The 25,633-nt window shown below is 39.9% G+C and overlaps 1 protein-coding gene across 15 annotated transcripts in view; it reads right to left on the bottom strand.

Moving 5' to 3' along the window:
• The window catches only part of ANKHD1 (ankyrin repeat and KH domain containing 1), a 99,855-nt gene that overhangs the window by 39,610 nt on the left and 34,612 nt on the right, over positions 1 to 25,633 (bottom strand). For all 15 annotated transcript variants that reach the window (XM_015641767.3, XM_015641773.1, XM_033517763.1 and 12 more), the window contains exons 4-14: positions 24,354 to 24,501; positions 23,347 to 23,494; positions 22,077 to 22,310; positions 20,439 to 20,533; positions 17,804 to 18,041; positions 17,414 to 17,605; positions 15,856 to 15,965; positions 7,470 to 7,557; positions 6,742 to 6,869; positions 6,437 to 6,580; positions 5,671 to 5,773 (exon numbers count right to left, since the gene is read on the bottom strand). In XM_015641767.3, coding sequence (XP_015497253.1) covers positions 5,671 to 5,773; positions 6,437 to 6,580; positions 6,742 to 6,869; positions 7,470 to 7,557; positions 15,856 to 15,965; positions 17,414 to 17,605; positions 17,804 to 18,041; positions 20,439 to 20,533; positions 22,077 to 22,310; positions 23,347 to 23,494; positions 24,354 to 24,501 — 1,628 coding nt within the window. The remainder of the gene's footprint in view (positions 1 to 5,670; positions 5,774 to 6,436; positions 6,581 to 6,741; positions 6,870 to 7,469; positions 7,558 to 15,855; positions 15,966 to 17,413; positions 17,606 to 17,803; positions 18,042 to 20,438; positions 20,534 to 22,076; positions 22,311 to 23,346; positions 23,495 to 24,353; positions 24,502 to 25,633) is intronic.

Genomic DNA, 25,633 nt, shown 5'->3' with positions numbered 1-25,633 from the left:
ACAATAAGCTGTCAATTTGACCTGTAGAGCAACAATTTTCACCACTTTTAGAAGACTTGTTTAAGAGGAAAGAAAGTTATTTAGACTGAAGATGACTGAAATCCAGATGTTGCTACACAGATACCACCTGCCATCCAGTACCACAGGAAAAAAATGTATCAGGAAACCCAGAGTGGTTCTAGGCATGCTAGGAAAGCCACAGAGTAAAGAAGGGACTGACTCCCCAATTATTTTGTGATCAGTATAATCAATTACTCTTTTATTTCCATTTCCACATTCCCACAAGTTTTGCTCCCTACCCTGTCCAAACTGAGCCTTCATCACAATTCCTGCAGAGCATGCACAGATCTTCAGCCAGGTTTGTGACCACATTTATGACTTGGGGTAAGACCTGCTCTGCCCAAACACAGCATCCCATGCACTTCTCTGATCTCCACTTCTCTCCAGGAAGTGACAGGTATTTCCTATGGCAATTTCCTGTACTTCTCCCTTCAGATTATCTCCAACAGCCCACTCACCCCAACCAGCCCCTCCCAGGCATCTTTCCTGGTCCCTTGAGCAGCCAGCAACAGGCAGAGAGGACACCATGACCAGGTTTTAATGCTTCTGGCTGCAAATAACATTTAAAATCCCTAAACACTTGGAGCAAGAACCTGGAAAAATATCCTTCAGTTCTGTAGTCCTCAGGAGGATTTCTCAAGCAATTGAACTCTTCAAATTTAAATTTGCTTAGAACACATTCAGTATTTATACAGTTGCTGCAAACAAGTAAGTCTGATACTGTATTTCCTCATGAGTGCTTATAATTCTCAAGGAAGTTGCTCCTCTAGCTCTGATTTATAATCCATAGGATGTCACTTTTCCCAGGAAAGAACTAATTTATATGCCTTTCAGTTGTATTATACTTTATATTTTATTAGACAAAATTACGAGATTTGTTAACAGCTCCTTAATTTCTATTGTCATTGTCAAATGAAAAAAAAAAAGAAAAAGTGGTTTGAAATCCAAACAGTAAAGTCCAAAAGATTTTTTTCCAGCATAAAAAAAAAAAGGGAGTAAGAAAAAAGTCAGCTGTGTGATACACATTTGTACATTCAAGTACATCTTCTCTGCTGGAGAGCCTGTTATATAAATCTGAATGAATCACCATGTCATTTATGTGCTCTGTAACAGAATTGCTTGTCCATTGTTCTTGCACTTGAGATTTCTTTTTGTAAATCTGATTTCACTCAGAAGTTGAGAGTTCAATTTGCAGCCTGCAATTAAAACTCACCAGCCTCATTAACATGAATAAAATTCAATGCTGAACTTTCATGAAAATTCAGTGTTTTAACGATTATTTGTATCAGTAAGAAACTCATCTCTAAGGACCTGAGAAACAATCAGTTGCCCCATAAACACACAAATTCAAAGAACAATATTAAATAATCTTGCTAATTTGGAAAAAAAAATTAAGCCTGCATTTCCCAAGCAAATTCATCTACTACATGGTTTTTCATACATACTGAATTCTTCTTTCTAAAGAAGAGGTTAATTGGTAGAAGGCTGAATGATGAGTTAGAGTATGTTCACAGTATCCCTTCTGGAATCATGGAGTAATTTTGCCAGTCTTTATCACTCCTGCAGTTGTTTCTATGGAAAATTGCAGAAAATAGGTGCAAGGCTATCCAACATGCAATGGCTGTTGGATACACACAGCTGAAACTAAGCCAAGCTGAACTCAATTTTCAGCCATTCAAAAATTTGAGCTACTTTCCAATCTTAAGTCTTCTTTCCAAGTTTCCTCTGGTTCATGGTATATAACTGGAAAAATTGCTAAGATGTAATTGAATTAGTTGGTGGCAAGCAGGTGAGTGAAGCTTAAAAGGAACAGAATTTCACAAACCACCATGTAAAGATTGTTACACATTTGTGCTCCTGGGCACCTACACACGTCTGGGTGTCAAACCAGCTGCCTGCACTGCTGAGGATTTGCAGAAAAGAAGTCTTTATGTCTACAAAGAAAGTATTAGTAAAGTTCAGAAGTCAGGAGGCATAGATGGTGAAATCTCCCTTGGGAGCTCATCCCAGATACCTGGGCTAGCTGCTGACCCAGGCAGGAAGTTTCAAGGAGAAAATGGTAAGAATTGATCAGAAGATGGTGAAGCACATTAAACAATGAACAGGCAGCTGGGACTGTGCACTGGAAAAAACTGGTAAAAATCAGAATGCAAAAGCTGGAAAAGCAGGAATATCAATTTGCCATACTAATGTTTTTACCTCCATGAAAGCTACATAACTTCTTAATTTTACTGTTAATCTGGCCCCTATTTTTATTAAATCACACAATGCATGAGATCTCTGCTGGGATATATAATTCAGTATTAGGCATAGAAGTCAGGTATCAGAGTAAAAATATTTACTGAATTTATATCTATCAAAGTTACAGAGAGTTTGTTTTTCTTCCCCTTCTCTACTCCATCATATTGTTAGATTTAGCATGGGGATCCAGATGTATTGAATATCTATCTGAGAAAGCTTTGAGATTCCAAAAGTACCACTCAGCTTTAGGGGAACTCTGGTCTCCTTCACAGGTATAAAAGGCAAATGTGGGCAGCTTTCATCTGAATAAATCTATTTGGTCTCTGTGTAATTCTAAAAAAACCCTGCACCCCAAATAAGAACTGCTGCCCACTTTAAAATGACACTAGGAAAGTCTAATGACAGCATGTTGACAGGTTTTAAGTACTCACTTTAGGCTAATTGGTTCATATGCAAGCACAATTTCAGAGTATGAAGTAAAATAAATCTGGGGAAAAATTTACTGAAAACCTGATACCTCATTCTCCAAAACCAGGCCACTTTGACATGTTTAAAAACAGCTGATGTTAGTAAAAATATTTTGACTAAGAAAGCAACCCTGCTGCTTTCCACAGGCTCCCTGAGCATCCCTTTTTGTCCCAGCATGTTTGATGAAGAGCATGCTCTGTGCTCCAGCCCTGCACATTGCACAAGGCTCTGCAGGAACCATTCACTTGCATTTACAAAGTAGAGGGGATTATCATCAGCTGGTTTCCTGAAGAAATCCAGCAGCATTCCTTTGGACTCTTCCAAGGGAACTCCAAGCCCCTCTTGCAGGGAAGCAGCTGCAGGACCACGTGGAGCTGCAGCACAGCCCTGCATCAGACAGACCCTCAGGCCTGTGCAAACAGCACACTTGGGTTTTGTACCCAAAAAGCTCTTTGTGCTGAGCTGCTGCTGAGCAATCCTGGCCCTGCTCAGCATGGGCAGAATCCACCAAGGAAGGGATCTCCTGCCTCTCCCCATGGAAGCAAAAAGAGCTGAACTGGGACTTCTTTTACATGGACACAACAGACACGTGCTAAATAAAGTGCACTGAGAAAAATCCCTCCTAAGCAAGTAGGAGCTGAGGTCTGGTCAATCCCATAATTAACTCTGCTCCTTTTTTTACCTAATTTTTTTTTCAGTTCTTTCCCAGTTACCATCTTGGTGTGTCAACTTTATCTAAGTCTCTCTAGATCCACTGTTGCCTCTGAAATGTTTTTCTTTTCAGTTAGTAAACACCCATATTCAATTCTTTGCCAAAGTAATTATTCAAATGGTAATGATCCCATGTGCCTCCATGCTTTACTGAAGAATAATAATAAAATTCAAAATTAGATCTAAATTCCCCTTGAAAAACCTCATGTCATATCTGAATTGTAATAGGAACACTTAAATGTGTTCAAGTTTTACATTTGACTTGCCAAGAACTCATCAGAAAAAAAAAAAAAAGTGTCATTATTGCATTTCTTGCAAAACTCAGACAGGTCCATAAAAAAAAAATAATCTTACTGTGCTAAGGTTAAGGAGGCCAGGTACTGATCTCCTGCCTCCCAGTAGTTCACAGCTTATAAAAAAAACTCATGGGCTACTTCTAATTGAAGGCAAGTAATTGTTCTGCTCCAGATAAACAATTTTGTTATGCAAGAACTTGACTGCTCTCCTGCCTCAGAAATAACAAACACCTCAATTCACCCCCTCTTCTGCCCCTCCTCTCCCAAGAAGTTTAGTGATGGAAGTCTGGTGAATTAAAGCCTCCTGTGTGTAACAAGTCACAAATGGCAGTTCAGCACAGCACACCAACTCTGCACTGCAATGAGCACAGAGTGTAGCACAAAAATACCATTTCCCCCCTAAAGATCTGAGAGACACAAAAGCTTTGCACAGAGCTTTTGGGAATGCTTCATCAGCCCAATGACACGTTTGGGATTGCTGCATCTCCTGCAACGCAGCACAGATGAGTTTTGCTGACATGCATGAAGCATGTCCTGAACCCCTGTGAACAATGAGATCTCCCTGTGCCAGTCCCAACATCACAGTGCTGCAAAAAACACACCTAAGGATGTGCTGACATTGGCAATAATGTGTTTGTAATGAGAGCTGTTTCCTAAACTACAGTCAACTATTTGCTTTTCATAATTGGATTAAATAAAATGAAACTTTCAGCTTTTAACTTCAGTGTCTTCTGACTCAGCATCAACTAATCCCTTACTGATTCCCATGCACCACAAAATGTGCTCCCAGAACACTCCCACTCCACCATGCTCAGGCATTGAACTGGAAGGCACACATATTGTATATTTTTGGTGGGTTATTTGAACCAGAAGTTATATATTCTTTTCATTTGTTTGGTATTCATTTTTTCTGAAATCCAAAATATCAAGTGTTGCACATCCTAGGAAATGAGACAGCAAGTGTATCTGAGAGGTCACACACATGGCATATGCATGGAGAGGGGCACAGCTGCACATTCAGACACCAGCAGGTACATGATGTTTTTCTCTCTTTATTTATGCCCCTAAGGAGTTTATGCTTGTTTGTTTGCTCTGGAAATGCTCAGTGTTTCCTCAAGCAAAGAATTTAAGCAGATCTAGCTAACAGAGCTTTGGACACTGTAATGCTTAAGATCCCCATCCAAAACTGTAGGTCATTAGGAGCTGCAGTTTGTAACTGCATTTGTGAATCTGCTTCTCTTTCTGAGCTGACTGAGCAGATACCAAGATTTTATTACAGAATCCACAGCTGGAAACAAACTCCCTAATTGCAATCTAATAACTTCAAGGAGTTATAACCAATCAGTTTGACAATGTTGAAATCAAAAACTCTGATGTTACGATTACTCACAAGAGAACTATTACTAATACAACAAAAGCTCTTCTGTAAGTAGATCTGCACTGGTATTTTATAGTGCCATCTTGTTTCCATTGCTACTGATGGAACAGAAAAAAGTTGGTGCAACAAGTTCATGGATAATAGCTGCAACTATTCTAGAAGACAAATCCAATGTACAATATTCAAAAGTGAACACCACACCTAGAGTACATTAACTTTTTTATCTGTCTGCACTAGAACAGTTAGCACAAGCATTTTCTTCCATAAAAAACAGAATAAATATAATTCTAACAAATTAGAATAAGCACAATAAGGTTAGAACAACCAGTGTTTCTATACTGTAGAATGCAAGAAAATAAGGAAAAAACTATGAACTATATAAAATAGTTATAAGTTGTACTTGAAGTGTTCAAAAACTGATGGAATGGACTACACTGTTCATAAGCTCTAATAAAATGGTCCCCATGTCTATCCATTTCCAAATCATATATATTCTCTGAGTGGCTACATACTGACCTTTCACCACTCCCAAGAGAGGTGGGGAGTTCTCTTGAGGGGTCCTGTCAGGCTCCTGGGGAGGTACAACCATAGCGAGCGTATGCACCGGGACACGGGGAACCTTAAAACAAAGGCACAGACACATGCTCAGGGAAAAGCACCTTGTGGCAGACCAGATCTTCAAGTGTTAATACAGATGTACAGAACTACAGAATTTCCTGTTCACTCTTCTCAAACTGTGTATTCTGTGCAACCTCTTGGTGAACCACTTGCTTTTTTCCTGGGGACAATATGTCAAAATTAACTGTACTACTCTGTGCAAGATACCAGGCTGTGCTGGCTGGAAAACTGTTAATTCCATTAGGCTTTTAATCAGCCAACTACCCTGGAGCTGCCTCTTCGGACTGCAGAATTCTGAATTTACACAATGTATTTCTTTTATATAACAAACAGAATCACTAACACCATGTGAGGGCTACTACCACAAGCCTTTAGAACTGTTGAACCAAAATATTGAGAAAATGCAGCAAAGAAAACAACACCCTTTCAAAATCCTAGGTTTGGGATTATCCTGTCCAGGGAGTAGAAAAGGGAACAAAGCTCATGTGTTCTTCAGGTCTCTGCAGGTAGCACCCACCAATTCTCTCACTCTCTATCATTCTCATGTGTGCAGGGTTTTTAAAAATTCCTACCACTGTCTATGTTCATTTTGACATTAACTACTAAACAAGTGTTTCTTCCCAACATTGATGGTGCTATTTAAAAGAAAGCCCTTATGCCTTACCTGAGACTGATCCTGAGATGGAGGTGTGAGCTGGGACAAGTCTGCTGCAGGAACCGACAGAACATTGTTTGGGTAATCCAGCAAGTAAGAAACAACATTTGTGTGTCCTCCCTTGGCAGCTTCAATGAGCATTGTTGAGCCATCCTGAAGTGAGATTTTGGAAACAAAAAGCCATGAGATGAGTTTTGCTCCCTGGTGTAGCATCTCCATGTAAGATACAATTCTATGACTTAAATTTACTATTTCATAAGTCAGCCAGGTAGTTCTTTCAGAACCAATGAAACATGACATCTGCAAGTGAATACCTTGAGCCGATGAGTAGGATCTGCCCCGTGAGCCAGGAGAAGCTCGACCACGGCCAGGTGACCTCCAGCACAGGCCAGGGACACCACTGTGTGATCATTGTTGGCTGTAGCCCTGTTCACATTGGCACCTAGTAAGAGATGAGTTTAGAATTAAACACAAAGAAATTCCTTCTAAAAGAAAGTATCAACAAGTAGAGTATTTTGTGGAATACAAACTTTAATCCAATTACTTCCTACACACTTCTAGGGAAAGAGCAAAAGGGATTTTGACTAACTGATTGGCTTCTACACATCCTCCTCCTCACCTTGTAAAGACAAGGCAGTTGCAACAGCAACAGTGGGCTGGTAAGTGTTAAGTGAGGGAACACATGGTGCAAGAAGCACAATTCCAAATGTTCACTCTGAGTAGCATCACTATGTGGTGCAGTTGCTACTGTTTCAGACAGTACTTGATGTGCTTTTCTGAAGGAGGAAGTACTTTTTTTAAGAAACTGAAAATATCTGCTGTACTTCAAATCTAATCTATACAACAGAGTAGGAAGAGTAACTAGTAAAATATTTTGTAATTCATTCTATCATGAACTACATGAAATTTCAAAAAACCCTTACGGGTTTCAAAAATGCACAAATACATATAACCAGAATAATTTTGAATATGGATCACAAACATGTGGCAATGTTAAGTGGCATTTTAAGCTTTTTAATTAGTTATGAAAACTAGCATTTACCTTTGCTAATAAGGAATTGCACGGTGCATAAGTGACCAGCTCGTGCAGCCTTCATCAGTGGGGTTCTCCCACCTTCAGATTCATGCTCCTAGAGAAGAAATACCAGATGTATAAATGAGCAAAAATTGTACCATTCTTTCAGCTTCTGAAGCATCTTGTGATGGGACCAGAATTACCCATCTGAGTAGATGATTTATCTCACAAGCAGCTTGTAATAAACTGACTGGTGTCAATTTTCATGCTACCTAAAATACTAAACCACACTGTTAAAAAGGATTAGGATCACATTCACACTGGTATCACACTGAGAAGCTTTCATAATTACAACCCTCTTTTTATTTTAGTGTTCAAATGCATAACATACATGAGAACAGTAAAACCTTGCTTCCTCCTCAGAAAGGGTGGAAGGTTTAACACAAATATCACTCTGGATCAGGAAGTCTGCAATAACCACAAACTGTGGTACCACAGTTCAGAGAGCTGCCACGTGCTGCCAGACCTCAAAACTGCACTGATGCCTTAAGTGCACACATTTATAAAACATTCTGAAGAGGATCAGAAATAAAAATGAGACAAATCACTGCAGGTCACCAGAAGTCTCTAAGAGGACTGGGGAATAAAGCAGAAAGCTGACAAAAGGATGATACAAACCAACAAAAAATGAATGAGCATTAAGAACAATTTTCTGATTTAAAAAGTTTCTGAATACTGGAAAGATGTGGTTGAATACAACTGTATTAGAGCAGTTACAGAACTAGACAATGTGCCTGCTATGTAGACATGATCAATACCACAAAGAATGCTGAGCAATGATATCAAGCCTCCCACAGAACAAGAGGAGACATCATCATCTTCCTGGGAGTGTTTGTATGTGCACTCTGCATTCAGTAGTATTTAAATAATATTCAGTCTGATCAATAATATACTAGGAATGCATGATTTTTAATTAAATATCTGGGAAGCCAAGCTCTGAAGTCACTTTTTACTTTGTAATTGCATGTATATCTAACAGTGAAAGTTAACATTTAGCACTGACAGTGGATGACAAGGCTACTTACAAATACAATCAGACAAGAAGAGATATGACAGAACAACTCAATTCCTTCCTTCATAGTTTCTGCATTCCCAAAAACTCTGCATATGTCCTTTGACATATGGCTTGCTTTGGTAGCAAGTTGCATGTTATGTCAGTTTTCTGTTAATGCATTTGAAGAAGAAACCTCTTGACTGGATCTTCTGTTGGAGACTGGCCCCCAATCCAAGCCCATCCTTCACTGTAGGAGGTTACACTGCTCCTCTCCTGGCTCTGCTCCTCAGCCTTCACAAGAGCTGTGTGTTACTGTCCACCACTGCTTCAACACATTACAGCTCTGATTTCTTTGCTTATTCAGTACAACACACAAACACACACAGGCAGACAGCAAACCTTACAGACTTACTACTGAAGCCACTTTTTTTGTTAATTAGATTCCCCTCCCAGGGCAATGGCTGCTTAGATGTCAGTAAATACTTGCTTCTGGACTGTCTGCATGGCAGAAACATTTCCAGGACATGTAAAGCTAATTTTGTTAACATGTGGCTCTATGATTGCAAGAATCAGTTGTGTGTCCTTGAGTCCTGGTGCTTACTCTGGTATTTGGCAGAGCCACTCTTCCTCAGACACTGTCAAGAGATCCTAAAAAGCCAGAACCTGCTGTGTGCCTGAAGAACAGCAAACTCCTGGATCCACCAGCACATCACTCCCAAAGCAGCTGTGGATGTGGACAATTCCTGATCACCACTCTGCTCTGAGCAGGACCTGGACACTGCTGCTGAACTATTTCACACCTAGTTCTAAATCCTCATTGATGCAAAGATGGCAAGATGCAAAATTTCTTTTAAGTCACTAGCTACATATTCAAGGTAGTGAAAAGCATCCTATATTGCACTGAGATGTAGCAGATAGCTGGCAGTAAGGTATAATTATTTGCAACATTCTGCCTTTCTAACAGACTTCACTGTTGGAAGTCTCAAACAAGGACGCCAGGAGGCTTCCTCATTTAAATGCAACACAGTGATTCTGCCCAGTTTAACCAACTGTCACTTCCTCAAGCAGGCAGAACTTGATCCTCAGCTACAACACACTTCCAATCCTTGCAGCACCATGCACACCCCATCAGTCCAGCCAAACCAAACCATTTGGGTGCCCACCTGCTGTAGATCTTCAAAACTTATGGCATTTTGATGGTATTTTTCATATTGGAAGATAGAAACACATGTTTTATTTTAAGATAAAATTAGTTCTGACTTCAGCATTCTCTATAGCCCTAATAATGGCTATCAAACAGCATCAGCTCAGTGAGGGAGGATATCTAGGACAAGACAAAATAAGAAGCTGAGACAGTGCAGTGTCTTTGTCTCCTCACATCCTTTTTACCTAGAATAATCATAAATTTCAAAGATGATCTATATATCTATATATCTATATCTTTTTCAGCTGCATTGGATAATCAAAATCAGGACAGAGAAAATGAAAGTTGTCCCATAGCATCCCCATTACGTTTCCAATGTGTTTTTCCCTTTTATTTATATGAAGTGCACACCATTGCTTATTTTATAATATCTAAATCCAGTAAATTGTCTCCAAAATTAATCCCCTTGCCTCTCTGCACTGTAGGGCTCACCACTGCATCCTGTCTCTTGTTACTGCTCCAGCCCTGAGGAATGTGGTAATTAGTACAATCAGGTAGAGGAAGAAAGGAGAACACCTCTGCCACATTTGGAAATGGAAATCTCTAAACCCCTGGGTGATGTGCTCTCCTGTTAATCCTGCTGGGATAGAAAAAATATCTGAGAAGAATTTTCTGTGGGTTTGGGTAACAGGAAAGGAAGAAAGGGAAAGAGAGAGTGTCACCCAAATCAGGCAAGAGTTTACACTGTCTGCACCTTTTCCACTGGGACTCAAGAAGGAGATGAGATTCCATTTAGCAATAATTATTTCCTTTCTAGATAAATCAATACTTCCAAGAGCAGAAGCAAAATCATCAGGAGCATCTTAAAACAACCATTGGTATTTTTTAATTCTTCCTTTTGAGTTCTGTGGTTTAGGAAATTCCATGATCAGGTACAAAGGCTCTCCCCACATACAATTCTTCTTGGTTCACAAATATTTATGGTTATATTAACCACTAGGATATTTTTTATTTTTTTTCCCAATGTCACATTATTTAAATGTTCAGGAAGAAAATCTGTATTTTCAAAGTAAAGCTCCAACTCTTTGATTCTTTCTAACAAGCCTCCCTCATGCATGACAACAGTGAATATTTAACAGAAATCTAAATATTATTCTGAACAAAATGATCTAGAGAAAGCTTTTGATGCAAAAAAATACAGTCCCTACCACTTTGCTGATTTTCAAGACTGAACTCCTATTCCAGCAGTCACCAAGCCACCTGCCCCAAATAACCTTCCTGAAATCTCATCTAGACCTCCAGTTCAAACACCTAAAAACTGAAAACCTTAGAGGAAACAGATTTAAGAGGGCTGCTATCAATCAGATAACCTGCTTCATTTGGGAAGGTTGGGATATTATTTTTAAAAACCAGTTTTGGAAAACGCAGCAGAAGGGAAAATAAAGAACAAGAATGCCCCATCTAGCCTGGCACAGTGAGTCTCTAGATCTTTGAAGATCTAGATCCTTGAAGCTTTGTTTGTCCTTAGCACATATCCTGAGGCAGCTTACAAGCATCAAAGGCCAACCTCACCTGATGCCTGCCCTGCTCTATGCCCTCCAAAATTGTCTTCTTAAAGTCCTCCTGCTTGTCCTGCAGAAGGAAAAAGAACTCATGGCTCTTGCTCTACAAACAAATGTTCCTGGTTATGAAGACCTGGAATGTGATCTTAAATTGGATGAGATCCACCAGCTGAAAACTGATTTGCTGGCATGAGGCAGGCAAGAACAATGGTAAGACCAAGCAGTGAAGCTCTCATGAGTTCAGACTCTACCATGAGCCATTCAGATCCACAAAGGTCAGACACAGCATCTTTGTTACAGACAAGATGGATTTTTGTTCACCACTGGCAAAACGAAGAATTTCATTGTACTTTGCACCATCCAGAGAGTGCAACAGCCAAAAAGTGTTGACTACAAAAATGAGCTTTACTTGTCCTACCATACTTTATCTGTACAAGACTAAGGACCAAGTCTAAAAACAGCAGAAATCCCTGGCCTTCCCCTGATGGTTCAAAAACCAGTAAAGAAGAACATAACAGCAACTCTGATTCCTCACTCTAACAGCAACACAGCAACCTCCAGAGCTGCTGAATTCAAATCCAAGAAGAGTGGCTGCTTTTGCAGATGTTTAAATGGTGCCTCATACACAATGCACAAACCCACAGTCTGTCACACACATGAAGGAAAGAGTTTTTAATTTAGGAGCCACGTTAGTGTGAGGGATGCTATCACCTGAAGGCAAAACAATGATCCCTGCCATGACAGAAACATGTCTGTAAAAGCATTGTGTCATAGGAGAAGAATTAAGAGGTAGTCTGGCAGGCATGTCTGGGGTTTTTTGCAACTAGAATTATGTGGATGCCAAGTAGCCAGTTTTAGTCTTCTAAGTAAAGCAAGTGTGGAATCCTAACAAGTACTGAAGAGTTTTAGGGAGACCTTGACAGTGTAAAAAGAAAAATACAGGATGATGCTGTCCTCATGGGTTCTCTTCCAACTGTCAATTTCTGCATAAAAGCTCCTGTATATCTTGTAGGAGAAAGGTAAACTCCACCACTAGATCAACTCCTATGTAGCACAGCCTCATGTACAGCTGTAAGAGGGTCCAGGTTAAAAAAATCCCAATTTAAAACTCTTTTCTGTGTTTCCCAGCTCAGAAAAGCTGAGATGATCTCACTGTCCAAAAAAAGAACATCTCTTATTTGCAGCTACATTAAAACAGACAAAGATACAACCACTTTGTCAAGAGCACTGCTGCCTTTAAAAGGGACACCAGAATCTCCTTTAATCCAGGTGTGATTCTACATCAAGAGGGAACAGTCATCCAAAAAGGTCTTTTTAGTTTATGGAAAGGTAAGCAACTTAAAAGCAGGATATCACCTCTCATTAAATATCACCAATACTCATTGTGAGATTTGCAGTCCTTAACCTGGCTCCTGTGGGAACATTTATGTACCTCCCACGTCTTACCTTACACAACCCTTGAGATGAAGGTAGCTGCTGGGAAATTCACAAAGAAGAAATAGGAAAGAAAGAAAGAAAAAAAAAAAAGAAATCTTATAGGAAAAATTATCCTCTCACCTCTGAAATTAGACAATCCTTGCCACACTGGTAAATAGATATATTACTGAAGTGCTGGATATTTTTTCCTGAAGTCACTAAACCATATTTCTGCTTTCAAAAAATGCTTTTATCAATTCATATTTCAGAGTTCCAATCTCCAAACTTTTACTCACATAGATCACAAAATCTAAACTAGCAGTTTTGTCCCCATCAAGGTTCCAAACAAGTAAAATTTACATTTGATCCAGTGGTAGGATCTCAAGCTGAGACCCTGGAAGTCCCTACTCCTGAAGGGGCTGGGGATCTAGAATGTAACTGTGGCACAGATGGAATCACAGGCTGAAGGCTTCAGATGTGCCTCAGATTCAGTCATTCATACACTTGGCAAAAGCAAGCTGATTTCAAAATGCATACATTAACAAGAAAAGGTGCAGGCCTGCCAGCTAGTTTTGCTACAGATTTTGACAGGCTAACTTTGTAAAGACATGGAAAAGATCCCTTAAAGAAGGGCATCAGAAAAGCACAGAAGAATTGTTAACATGCCAGACTTCATGAACAATTAGTCACAAAGAGACAAATCCATTGAAATACCATAGAGGATTGAGCAGTTCTCCAGCAGACAGATGAGCACTCTGACACTGCTCATTTCTTGTACAAATTGTCACTGAAGAGCTTTAAGGGAAAATTAACCACAAACTGAAGAAAGTTCATCCCAGCCATCATTTTTTAAAAATTCTCCTGGTGCTTACAAAGCCACATTGTTTAATGAATGTAACAGAGCTCTCAAGACCTTCACTGGTTCCTGAACTGAATGACAAATTTGATATCTAGGCCACAGGATCAGTTCCTGTTTTCACTCAGCAGAACAAACACATTCACACTGAGATGTGGCAATGGTCACTCCCAGTTCAGACAAAACTTTATGGGGACTAGAATCATTTTTCATAAAACAATCACAGATTGATCTGGGTTGAACAGAACTTTCCAAGACCATCCCATCCAACATCCCTGCCATGGACCAGGACATGTTCCTGGCTCCTCCTGTTGTATTCTCATGTTTAGGGCATAAGCAGTATCTTCCTCAGAAAGAACTGCTTTCCAACAGGAAAAGATGTTGCATGTCCAGCTCCTCAGTCACTCTGAATTAAACCTCAAGGATAATGAAAGTTTCTGGAAAACAATGAAGCATCAGGGCAAGCAATCCCAGGAAAGAGGGAAGCTGCAGGATGAAAAAGGAAGGAATGAAAAGCAACAAGAGATGCATTTTCTTTTGCTGTGTCTGAACACCAGCAATAAAGTAAAATTAACTGGACAAATGTAGACAGACCAGATAAAGGTCAAAGTCCAGATCTTCATTCAATTCCTGACTTCCTGGGACAACTTGATGGAATCATCTAAACCCATTTGAATGAAAATTGAGGTCCAGAAGAAGTCTCCCATGGTACTGCCAAAGAAGCTTTTTCATACCCAGCAGTAAAGTAACTGCCTTCAGAGCCCTCCCTCAGCCTGAGACAAACACAACAGATCTATTCAAAACACCTCCCAATTTCAAATAAAGCAAAACAACACAAGAGTTTAAACAGAAGCTGCTTCAAACCAGAAGCACCTGCTATCAGCATCGTTACCATTCTGCAGGCATTTCCCAATTAACTTATAATCACAACTCAAAACTGGCAGATTTACATTGCAGGTCTTCCTTTCAAAACAATTTTTCTTTGCTTCCTTACTTTGTTTATCCTTGCCTGTTCCACATTTTCGTTGGAAGTACAAGAAAATGCTGTGAAATCAAACTTGACTTTAAAAATGACAGAGATTGTCCTCTGCAATACTGAGAAGTTGATGCTGATGGCCACAAGCACTGCTCACCTTACTGATGGGGGGTGGAAAATGACACAGCTCCAAAAATTTGAAGTGACCTTTAAGCAACTCTTGCACATTTTAAACTTTATGCACAGAAATTTTTAAATTTTATTTTCATTACAGGCTTTGCTCCTTTCAATAAAGGTTTTACCTTTATATAACCAAGTACTTCAATATTTTTCTTAAATATCCAATAAACCCCCTCAAACCTATCCTCATGCTCAGTATCCAACAAAGAATTCACTAAGTGCAATAAGCATGCCAAAAATCCCATAGCCCCCCAAAATAATATGACTTTCCTCCCTGCTAAGAGCAAGTTAAACAGAACATTACTGACACAACTGCAAAAGAATTAATAAGGCCTAAAAAAACAAAGTCACAAAGAAGGGTGGAAATATTATTCTCAATTACAGAATTAGTTTATTTATATTTCTAAATAAAAAATAAAAAACTTCATTAAAGACTGAAATTTAAGTAACTTCATTACTATGCTGATTTATCAGGTTCAATGATATATTTTTCTGGCCATCCTGGTTTTTAAAAGGAACAAAAATTTCAGAATATCCAACCATAACCCCAACCCACCCCCCAAGCAAAATAAAACACAGGGCAGTGAGTACGTAGAGGGGGAAAAAAAAGGAGAATACTCCTCCTAAGGCAAATAAAATAACATCTTTCCTGCTTGAGCCTTGTTTGATATGAGACTCTTAAACACCTTTGGAAGACTTAATTAGTAAAAACAATGGATACATTAAAGTCAAAATGTTACATCACTGTAGCTGATGAAGAGGCAGTTTTGGGTCTCCTGCTATGTAATATGAAAATGACAATTATGTAAACAATTTCGTTTACATTACAGGAAATAAACATGGAGAAACCAATGTGCTAAAGCCAAGAGTTAGAAGAAAGAAATCAGATTATGCTGATCATTTAAAACACATTGCTTTGTTTGGGGTTTTTGTGTGGCAGTTTGCACAAGTTAAGAGACTAACAGTGTTCAGACACCAACACTGACACAGAGAAGCAGGAGTTCCTAACACTAAAACATTTTGAATTCAGAGTAGATTACCCATAATAACTTTTATTTTGTAGACCAAACAGAAAATGCAGGCTTTAATAAAAGCTTCTTCCATGCCTCTTTTCACAGCCATATATGAATCTCCAAGCTCATCACTCTGCTCTCCAACCACACAAGCTTTGCCTTACAGTTTGAAAGCAAAGCACTTTGCCCACAAGAAGCAGCAGAAGCCTTACCAGATCAGCACCAGCCTGAAGCAACACATCTGCCACATCTGTGTGTCCATTTTCACAGGCGTAGGTCAAAGCTGTATCTCCCGTTGCTGTAGTGGCATGAACATTAGCTCCTACAAACACAACATTTTTTTTGTATTGGACATGTCCTTATCAAGTGTTTCACATCAGATAAACATAAAAATCTCTGATAACAGCTATATCCTACTGACCAACAGCCTCCACAGCCCAAGGGCATTGCTCTCATGGCAAAAATTGCTCTCATAGTGAAAATGCTCCAAGCAGAGGGGGTAAGCCAAGGCTTGGTAAAAGCATGACTGACAATCTAAGCAGTCAAACCTATATGCTCACATATTCCTACAGTCCCTCTACAGCAAGAAGGATTTCAGTTGTTATATCAAGCAAAAGGGACTCCAGAAAGTTTTGCAGATTATCCATTTGACTCAGAGCTGCATGCCAAGGGAAACCAGACAAAATGCATATCACTGAATTAGTATTAATACAACAAACCTATACACTTCCACAAATTTCCCTTCTTTCCTGCTCTTTAAAAACATTTGCTTTAAAACCATTTTGTTGAAATAATTTGTCTAGTTTCATATACACCAGCTCTGTGAAAACTATGCATGACTCTGGATACATAACACATTACTCTTAAAAAAAGAAATGCCAATGTGATTAGCCATTTTCTTATTTTTAAGGTGTGAGGTATAATTAGAGACTCCCTGATGCCAAAACAAGGCTCCTTAATCAACTTTCTACACTATCAGCAGTGAAGTGCAGGCAGCAAGCGTTCCAAGGGAGCTGGTGACAGGTGTCACATGCTGGTGTCACTGCACCAAGTGGCACAGTTGTTACTGTCCCTCGATGAGCAGGGAGCTTTACTTTCTAAAATTACAAATCCAGCCAATTTTATGATTATTCTTAGAAAAGAGCATACAAATAAATTACCTTCCACAACAAGGAATATATCCCAAACACAGCTCCTTTTTCTTTATTATTTTAAGCAGAACACTTTACCAACTTTATAAACTGAAAGATGAATATTGAAGCATCATTTTACCCCAAACTCCAGCAAGATTTAATTTTTATTACTGTACAATGTAGCAGTAAAGCTCATTCTTCACAGAAATTCAGCACATTCCAGAATCTGTCTTGCTCACAACTTCCCAGCACACCATTCCTAAAGAACTGGTTATTCAGGGAGACTGAATGCAGATAACCATGCTTAGTCAAAGCTGGAGTAGCAAGTAAAACCAAGTATTATCTATATTAAAATTTTGTCCTAGATGCAGATAGCTGGAAACAATGTTTCTAGTGAATGTGGATGCTTTCTAGATATGGAACAGGATCACCTGCTCCAGGAAGCACTTCCCTCTGTTAACAGTATCAAACAATACTGAGGTGCAACATATGCTTTTTCCTTCTTGCTAAGTTACCTGAGGATATTGTTTCTTGTTACAACACTGCCACTATCAAAACCCCGGGCATCTCCCAAATCATACAAAACACATCAAGTCCATTGTATCTGTGGGCCTAATCACTTGCTCTGAACACATACCTGCTGCCAGCAAGTATTTCACCAGTTCAAGATGACCCTCTTGAGCAGCTTCCATCAAAGGTGTTGAGCAACCAAGCTCTATATCAGCTCCTGCCTTAATAAGGAAGTCAGCGACTTCGGAGAAGCCTCCACAGCACGCCAGGGTCAGGGCTGTTTCCTGCGTTTCTTCTGTCTGTGCGTTAATATTTGCCCCTGGGAAACAAACCAGCCATTACTGACCTGGCCACACACCAGCTGGGAGGTGAATGCTCATCACCCCCACAGCAGTTTGGGTGTTTGAGCATAGCTCTGTGGGTACAGCAGCGAGCAGTGCCAGCCCCATGCTACATCAGAGCAATCTGCACAGGACACACAGGACACACCGTGTCCTCCATCACCACGGGATCTCACCTTGTGCCAGCAGCAAGGCCACCATCTCTTCGTGGCCTTCCCGGGCAGCTTCCATCAGAGGAGTGTAACCCTCATCATTAACCTCCTCCAGGTTGGCTCCTCGTTCGATCAGAAGCGCTGCCAGCTCCACGTGCCCGCCACAAGCGGCCAGAGTGAGCGGGGATTCGAAGGAATCCGCGGGCATGTTCACCTGGGCACCGCTGTCCAACAGCAGCCGTGCCACCTCCACGTGGCCGTCCTGCAAGCAAAGGGAAACCCAGGAGTCAGACAGAGCTGAAGTCACTTGATGCTGTAGTTGCAGCCTCTATCACACTAGGCCTGAAAATGATCCTACAGAGATACGGCATTTTTACTTATCATGGTTTAATTAGGACAGTTATGGTAGTACCTGGACCTACCTAACCAACATTTAGGTTTTCACCTACATCTAAGTGAGGTTTAAATGGATGAGGAAAAGAGAGCTAGATACATGTTGGTGTTTCTGTTTTTTCAGGGGAAAAGAATTATGACACAAGACTTAATTATCCAGCACAGTCTTTGGGACACAACAGTACTAGAGATAGCAGTAAGTGCTGTAAGTAAAAAACCCACTCCACAAGTAAACCTCCAGACAAGCATCAAAAAAAAAAAGATTTTCTTATTATTTGTAGTAGTAGTTGATTCATGACTTCTACAGACAAAAAACCAAAAAAGCCCCAGTTGGGAATTTCTAGACCCTGGTAAAGATACCTGCAGAGAAATTGAAGTGGGTAGCAATAAGGGAGGTAATAGGAGGAGAGAAGACTTCAAAAAAATCTTAAAGGTGACTGAAAAATACCTTGGGGTGAAGCCACAGAATAAGAGAATTAGGATTGCCAAAGCAGACCAAGTCCTTACCAATCAAAGTACATAGATCTTCTCAATAAAGTATTGTTAAACTTCTTGGTTATTTGAAATAAACAGAGTACCTGAAATCCACATTTCACCTAAGGTGTAGCTGGGTACAGACCCACAACATTGGCAAAAGGGGAAAGCTTAAGCTGGCCATGAAGCAGGTCAGAGGCAACCTGAGATGGACAGCAATCAGGGGTGCACATTAAACACAGGCTGTTCTTCTCAGAGGGTTGCCTAAAAGCCAAGAGCCACCTCATTAGAGGCATTACCCTAAGTGTGGCACTGTCCTGACCAAAACAAACTCCGAGGCACTTACAAAAGAATTGGTGATCAGAGACCAGACATCTCAACAACCTGTACCTGCTGCATTCCTTAGATGGAAAGAGATGAAGACTGGGAACAGTCACAACAATTTGGGAACAGCTCCCTTGTGCAAGGGTGCAGCCAAATGATAAGAAGAAACAAATTCCTTCTCATGTAATTCGGACTTCAAAGGCTCATTTTCCTTTCTGCTGTTTTCAGACCAAGTCTGAAACACTGAAGAGCTGAAAACAAGCAGGGAAACCTCACAACTCTCTCCCCCAAGTGAGGTGCTTCACAGCCTCCAAACCAAGCCAGCCCTAGGATTGTTTCACCAGGAAATGAAGAAAAAGCAAACAAAAAACCCAACCTAAACAGAACAGTGGGGGTGATTAACCTTTAGTCTGCAGTCATGCTGCAATCTCCTTTAGGTGACAGCATGCACCCACTGTCCTTCTGAATTCCTTACTGGCACCAGGCTCTCCTGCAGGGCAGGCTATTCAAGGATACAATTACCAGCTCACTATCAGAAGACTTGGACACAGCTCCCCACGTTACAACCTGACCTTGGTCACTTGCATCATCACCTCACAACTGCACTGAAAGAACACTTGATCCTCCAGCTCTCAGCAGACTGGAGGAAAACTGCAGCCTATCTTCCAAGGATTACAGGCTACTGGGAGAAAATTCAGTTTCCCCCTTTTTGCTGTGCTTCCTATGGAAACAAGGTCCCTGTTCTCTCTTCAAAGAAGTTTCCAGCTTGAGGAAGAGAGACAAGATCACCCAAAGTCTGTACAGAAATGGTTGCAGATATGCTTTGACACAATAGCACACTCTTTATTAAGATGATGCTCTTGGATAGGGAAGTTTTTCCTCAAGGCTGCACTGAAATTATGTGGACAGTTGCTAGAGAACTAAGGACTGCATTATTTTTCAAAATAAAACAGTGGGGCAAAAGAGAAACCTCACAACTTCATTTACAGAAACCTGTAAGAGAGCAAGTCATCTCTCCATGCAAAACACTTCCTGCAGTGATGAACAGACAATTGTAATGCATGAATCATCCAGCTCTGTGCACTTCTGGAAGGCTCATTCCATGACACACTGAGAGACCTTATTTATAAAAACAAAGGTGGAAAACACACTAAAAAAACAAAAAAAAACCCAAAACCCCAAACAAGTGACTTGTACTACATCACTGCACTGCAGATTAGTCACCCCTAAACTTCACACAGGGAGCATTTAAAACAACACATCACCCCCAAAAAATAAGAGTTATTTTTCTTTGTGAGCAGTTAGACTAACAAGCTGGTGGGAGCTACAGTAAGCACTTTTTTACAGTAACAACACACACATTCACTTGCAGCCCCCAAACAGCTTGTAACCCAAGGCTCACTCTATTTTATCAGCTCCTGCATTCCTCTCTCCCCAAGGAGGGAGCAGTACAAACAAAGGTATTTACCATGCAGGCCTCCATCAGCGCCGTGTGCATCTCATCTGTTTTGTGTTCTTGATCAGCTCCAGCTTCAAGCAAAAAACGAACCATATCTAAATGGCCTTCAAATGAAACAGATCAAAATAAATAAGCATTCCATATCATCAACTTGTAGCAGTACAGACAATACATTTAATGAAATCATTCAGATTTTCACATTTTGCTATTAGAATCTTTACAAGTTACAATTGGTAAATAAGGCTTTTCAAAGTATTCTTTAAAAAATACCAATGTGAATGAGTCAGCAGACTTCTGAAAGCCTTTCCCAAAGATACTGCTCAGCTTTGAGATGGAGACAGACCTGTCTAATTGAAGTTTACACAAGAACCTTTCCTTGTGACTTCAAGCTACAAAAACTGTGCTTATTCCCTATTGAACTGTACAGTGATGTAAGATTTCCAAGTGATTTAAGAGTTCCAAGGCAGCACACAACTGTGGGGATTATCTTTTAGGAATGGATCCATGTAGATCTGAACTTCAAGCTTTTTAATAACACTCACAGACATATATCTGAGAACTAAGATATACACATATCATATTGTCTGACATTATTTTTAAAAGCTTCTACTGAGCTTTACCAAAACTTGATCTAAACTCTATTACAGTTTCTGTCATTTTAGAAACTGCTCCTTCTTTGTTTTTAGCCTCTTGAAAAGCATTCTTCTCTGAGGGAAGACTTAGTCTTACATAAACTGACAAGAAAATCAACCATCTTGTCAAAGATAATACAGGACATCTCTGTCATTCAAGGTTTTACACTCCATGACTCACTTAGGTGCTGGGTCAAAAGAAAAAAGAATGACCCTCCAACACTTTCCGGGGTACCTATTACTGGCATTTCCCTGAAAGGAACTACCATATGCTATAGGAAATCCATGACAAACCCAGATGCAAGTCCTCAGATAGGTTATACATAGTATGTATCCTCAATCCTAACCACAGAGGAAAAGCCTAAAGTTACTATGACAATAATCCACATCCTTAGTTTCTATTTGTAGAAAAACCATGGTTGGAAAGCAAACTGCAGAAGCACTACCAGTGCTACAGTAATACTACAGTATTACCACTGTACTGTTACCTGATACAGAACCTTTAAAAAGCAAAGGAAATTAAGTCAAAAGTCCCTAAAAGTTCATCATACTTAAGAATTCAAGACACTCTCCCAAATTACACTGAAGGAAAAGAATCCAGTAATAATAGAGGCATTGTCACCCCATCAGGTATTACAGAAACACACGTTCCAAATTTGTATTTTTTAAAGAACCAACAGAGATGTTTCCAGAATTCACACAGTTGGTGAGGGAACTGGGAATGAAATAGGGAATGTGGTGTGTCAAAGCACAAGTTTGGACATAGCCAGTTACTAACATACCAGTTAGCCAAGTTTTCACCTGCAACATGTCAAACACATCCACCACATCTGAGCACAAACACAGACTTAATACCACTACACCACAGAGGAGATTTTGTGACACTGAGTTTAAAACAAAAGTTGATTTTTGTAATCTCTTAGGAAGATATTCAAAGTACTGCTGAAAGTTTTAGTCAGATACATCCTAGCAAACAAATTTAAACAAAAATACAAAACAAGGCAAGAGACAATACCTTTATAGCATGCAAGTGTAAGTGCACTTTCTTTGAACTCGTTGGAGTGAGTGTTGATTCCTGCACCATATTCCAGCAATACTCTTGCAACCTCGACATGGCCTGCACTGGCTGCTTCCATCAGGGGGGTATGTCCATTCTCATTGTGGTCTTCTATGTTAGCACCAGCTTTCAGTAGCACCTTCACCACGTCCACAAAGCCCCCGGCACAGGCGTACGTGAGAGCTGTGTTCCCTGCAGAGGAGAGGTTGCATGAGAGCCCTTTCCATCACCCACTCCTAATACAGGGAAGGAGATCAGTGTTAACAGCTCAGAACAAACCCAAGTACATCAGCAGCCTTTCACCTCGCAGCAATGTTACTCCAGCCCATCATTTCAGGCTGGGTATAAAATCCTAAATAATTGTAACTTGAAAGTTTTAATGCCAGGCCAATATTACAAATCAGATTTTTTTTCAGTTTGAATGTTATGTTTCCTACTTTAGCACACAAATAAACACACACAAAAAGATAATGAGTAATTTTGACTGTGGAACTGGGGAGGTGTGGTGTGTTTATTTTGTTTTGTCTTTCTTTTTTTTTACCTAAGATTGTATCCTGTAATTCCTTGAAAACATTCTACTGGCTGGCTGAGAATAAATTTATAATTTAAAACTCTGGTACTGTAAGTGACAGACACTCACATATGGCTCATGTTTTAAATGCTACAGTCAATTTTAAAGTAACTTCACTTAACATGGCTAAACAGAAAAATAAAAGAATATCACATAGTTTGGACACATGACTTTGAAAATTTGAACAAAGTTTAAATTCTATCTTAATAAACACAATCCAACTGCAGGTTAATGCTGTCAGTGAGGTTAGTTAAGCTGTGGTCAAGAACCAGCAATATACAGAACATTCAATGCATTGAAAGAATATTAACTTCTCTTGGTTAAAAAGAAAAAGACAAATAACTGGTGTTGATGGGATTTCTCTCACGATCATCTTACTGGGTAATTCTGGATTAGACTAATGAGAAAAGATAAACTTCATGTATTTTTCTTGTCCTCTAACACTAGAGTGGTGTTCCCTTAGAATTTATATTAAAACCCATCTTTAATAATGGCCAGTTAAGACTCCAAACACATTTGCTACAGAGCTGGTCTATTCCTAACAGTTCCTGTCACGTTTTCTTATGACTGAAAGTGTTAGACAAAAACACAGATGTTCAGAAGAGCTGTGAGCCTTATGTGCCAGCCTGACTAACTGTGCACCTGCTCCCCAGTTACCTGTGGAGGATTGTGCATTGACATCTGCACAATGGACAAGGAGGAGTTTAACAATATCCACGTAGCCTCCGCTGGCAGCTGCCATCAAGGGAGTGATGTCGCCTTTATTCCCTCGATCTTCAACGTTGGCATGCATGGCTAGAAGCACCTAGAGGAAAAGTTCACTACAGTGAGTAAACTGTAACACCAACCTTTTGGTTTTAGTTCAGTGGGGTTTGTGAAACTGGTTCCCCAGCCAGCTGCCACAGCCCCTCAAGCCCAGTGCCACCCCCAGGAGCATTTGCAGTTACTGCCTGCACTGGGCTCTGCTGCAGAAAATCCTGAATCTGTACTTTGTTCATATCTAAGTTCAGTGAAATAGTGACATTTCCAAAAGTCACAGGGTAACTCAGTGACCAGAATGACAGCAGAGAAATCATCACCTGCAATAATGACCAAGGCACCCACAGGTCAAGCTCACAGGTGAGAAGTTCTCTCCCTGTCCTGTGTTTCGGCACAAAGTGCAAAGTTGGGCATTTCTCAGAACTATCACCTAAACATTTCAAAGCAGCTGCCCTTAGATACAGAAGCAATATAGTTCAAAATTAACAGAAATTAATGCACTGTTGATACAAATGTGATTTAACAAAAGGATTGTGTGACTGAGACATAAGCTTTTATAAGCTTATCCAGTTGCAGAATTTGGGTTTGCTGCTATTTTAGATCATCTTGCTTGGCAGAATGGCTGGACTGCATCTAGAACGATGCCAGAAAAGTAGATATATCACAAAACATAGGATTCATTGGTCAGACAAGTCCCTTCAACCTAAAGGCATATGTGACTGCATTTTCCATAAAAGAAACCCAAACAACAACTGGAAACTCACAGTAAGCTAAGTATTCATTGATATTCTGTTGAAATAATAAAAAAATGTAATAACCACAATAGCTAAAAATGTTTACTTATCAAAGAAGCCCCTCAAACAATGCTTCACTAATGTTTAGTTCTAACTGTACTTGTTACTTACTTGTGCCAATTCATAATATCCTGCTGAGCAGGCCAAGCAAAGCAAACTCTCCCCTTCTTCAGTATGTTCATTTACACTCCGTCCTTCATCCAGCAGCTTCCGGACAGCATTTACATCCCCATCGGAGCATGCTTCTGCCAAACTGCGACTGCAAAATCAGTTACCACACAGTGAGCTCAAAACACACCTGCAACAGCAGGGCAGCTTTCCTAGGCAAGGAGGAAGCCTTTAAGTAAAGGCTCTTGACTTCAGTGCTAAGCTTTACTTGAAAATACACCTTATATATATATATTTTTAAAGTGTATCTATATACACACACATTATTTCCACAGGTGACATAGACACTTTCCTTATTGTCTAAATTATCTTGTTCTCATCAGTTGCTAACTTGTAATATGCTCTCATACAGACCAGATGCTGAGAGGAGTGCTCAGAGCTGGCTTTTGTGGTCTCTGCAGGACAGAAGCAAACCTCACTGATGCTATTCCCACTTCAGGGAATGCCAGATACACAGAGGCTATGACCATGACAAATTGTTGACTGCAGGTGCCAAGGCAAATTCCTATTGCAGACAAAGCCAAATATTCAGCAGCCAAGTATCACAGAGACCACTAATATGAATAATGCAACCAGACATACTTCTGCAATTAAGAGAGCAATCAACCACTCTTCTACAGCCAGGAACTTTCTTGAATAAGAACTCAACTCTCTGGTACACAGAAAGTGCAGCAGGTTACAAACTAACATTTTTTTGTACTTTTCTCTTGTCCTGTGAAGCCAATAACCTGACAGGAAAATAGTTACACCTTCAGATGCAATCTGCTTCTGCTAGCAGTAGAACATCTCCATTACCAAGTATTAACTATAAAATTACCAGAATTTGAAATAAAATCCTATTCCACAGTTGGGGAACTGGGGGTCAGTATGTACAGTTAACTGAATTTGAAATTAAATCCTATTCCATACTTAGGGAACTGGGGGTGATCAGCATGTACAATTAACTGAATTTGAAATAAAATCCCATTCCACAGTTGGGGAAGTTGGGGTGGTCAGTATGTACAGTTAACTGAATTTGAAATAAAATCCCATTCCACAGCTGGGGAACTGGGGGTGATCAGCACATACAATTAACTGAATTTGAAATAAAATCCCATTCCACAGTTGGGGAAGTTGGGGTGGTCAGTATGTAGAGTTAACTGAATTTGAAATAAAATCCTATTCCATACTTGGGGAACTGGGGGTGATCAGCACATACAATTAACTGAATTTGAAATGAAATC

The sequence above is a fragment of the Parus major genome, chromosome 13 (assembly GCF_001522545.3).
Source record: "Parus major isolate Abel chromosome 13, Parus_major1.1, whole genome shotgun sequence".
NCBI classification, from domain to species: Eukaryota; Metazoa; Chordata; class Aves; order Passeriformes; family Paridae; genus Parus; species Parus major.
Note: the sequence above shows the minus strand (reverse complement) of the source record. Positions and strands in the feature narration are given on the sequence as shown.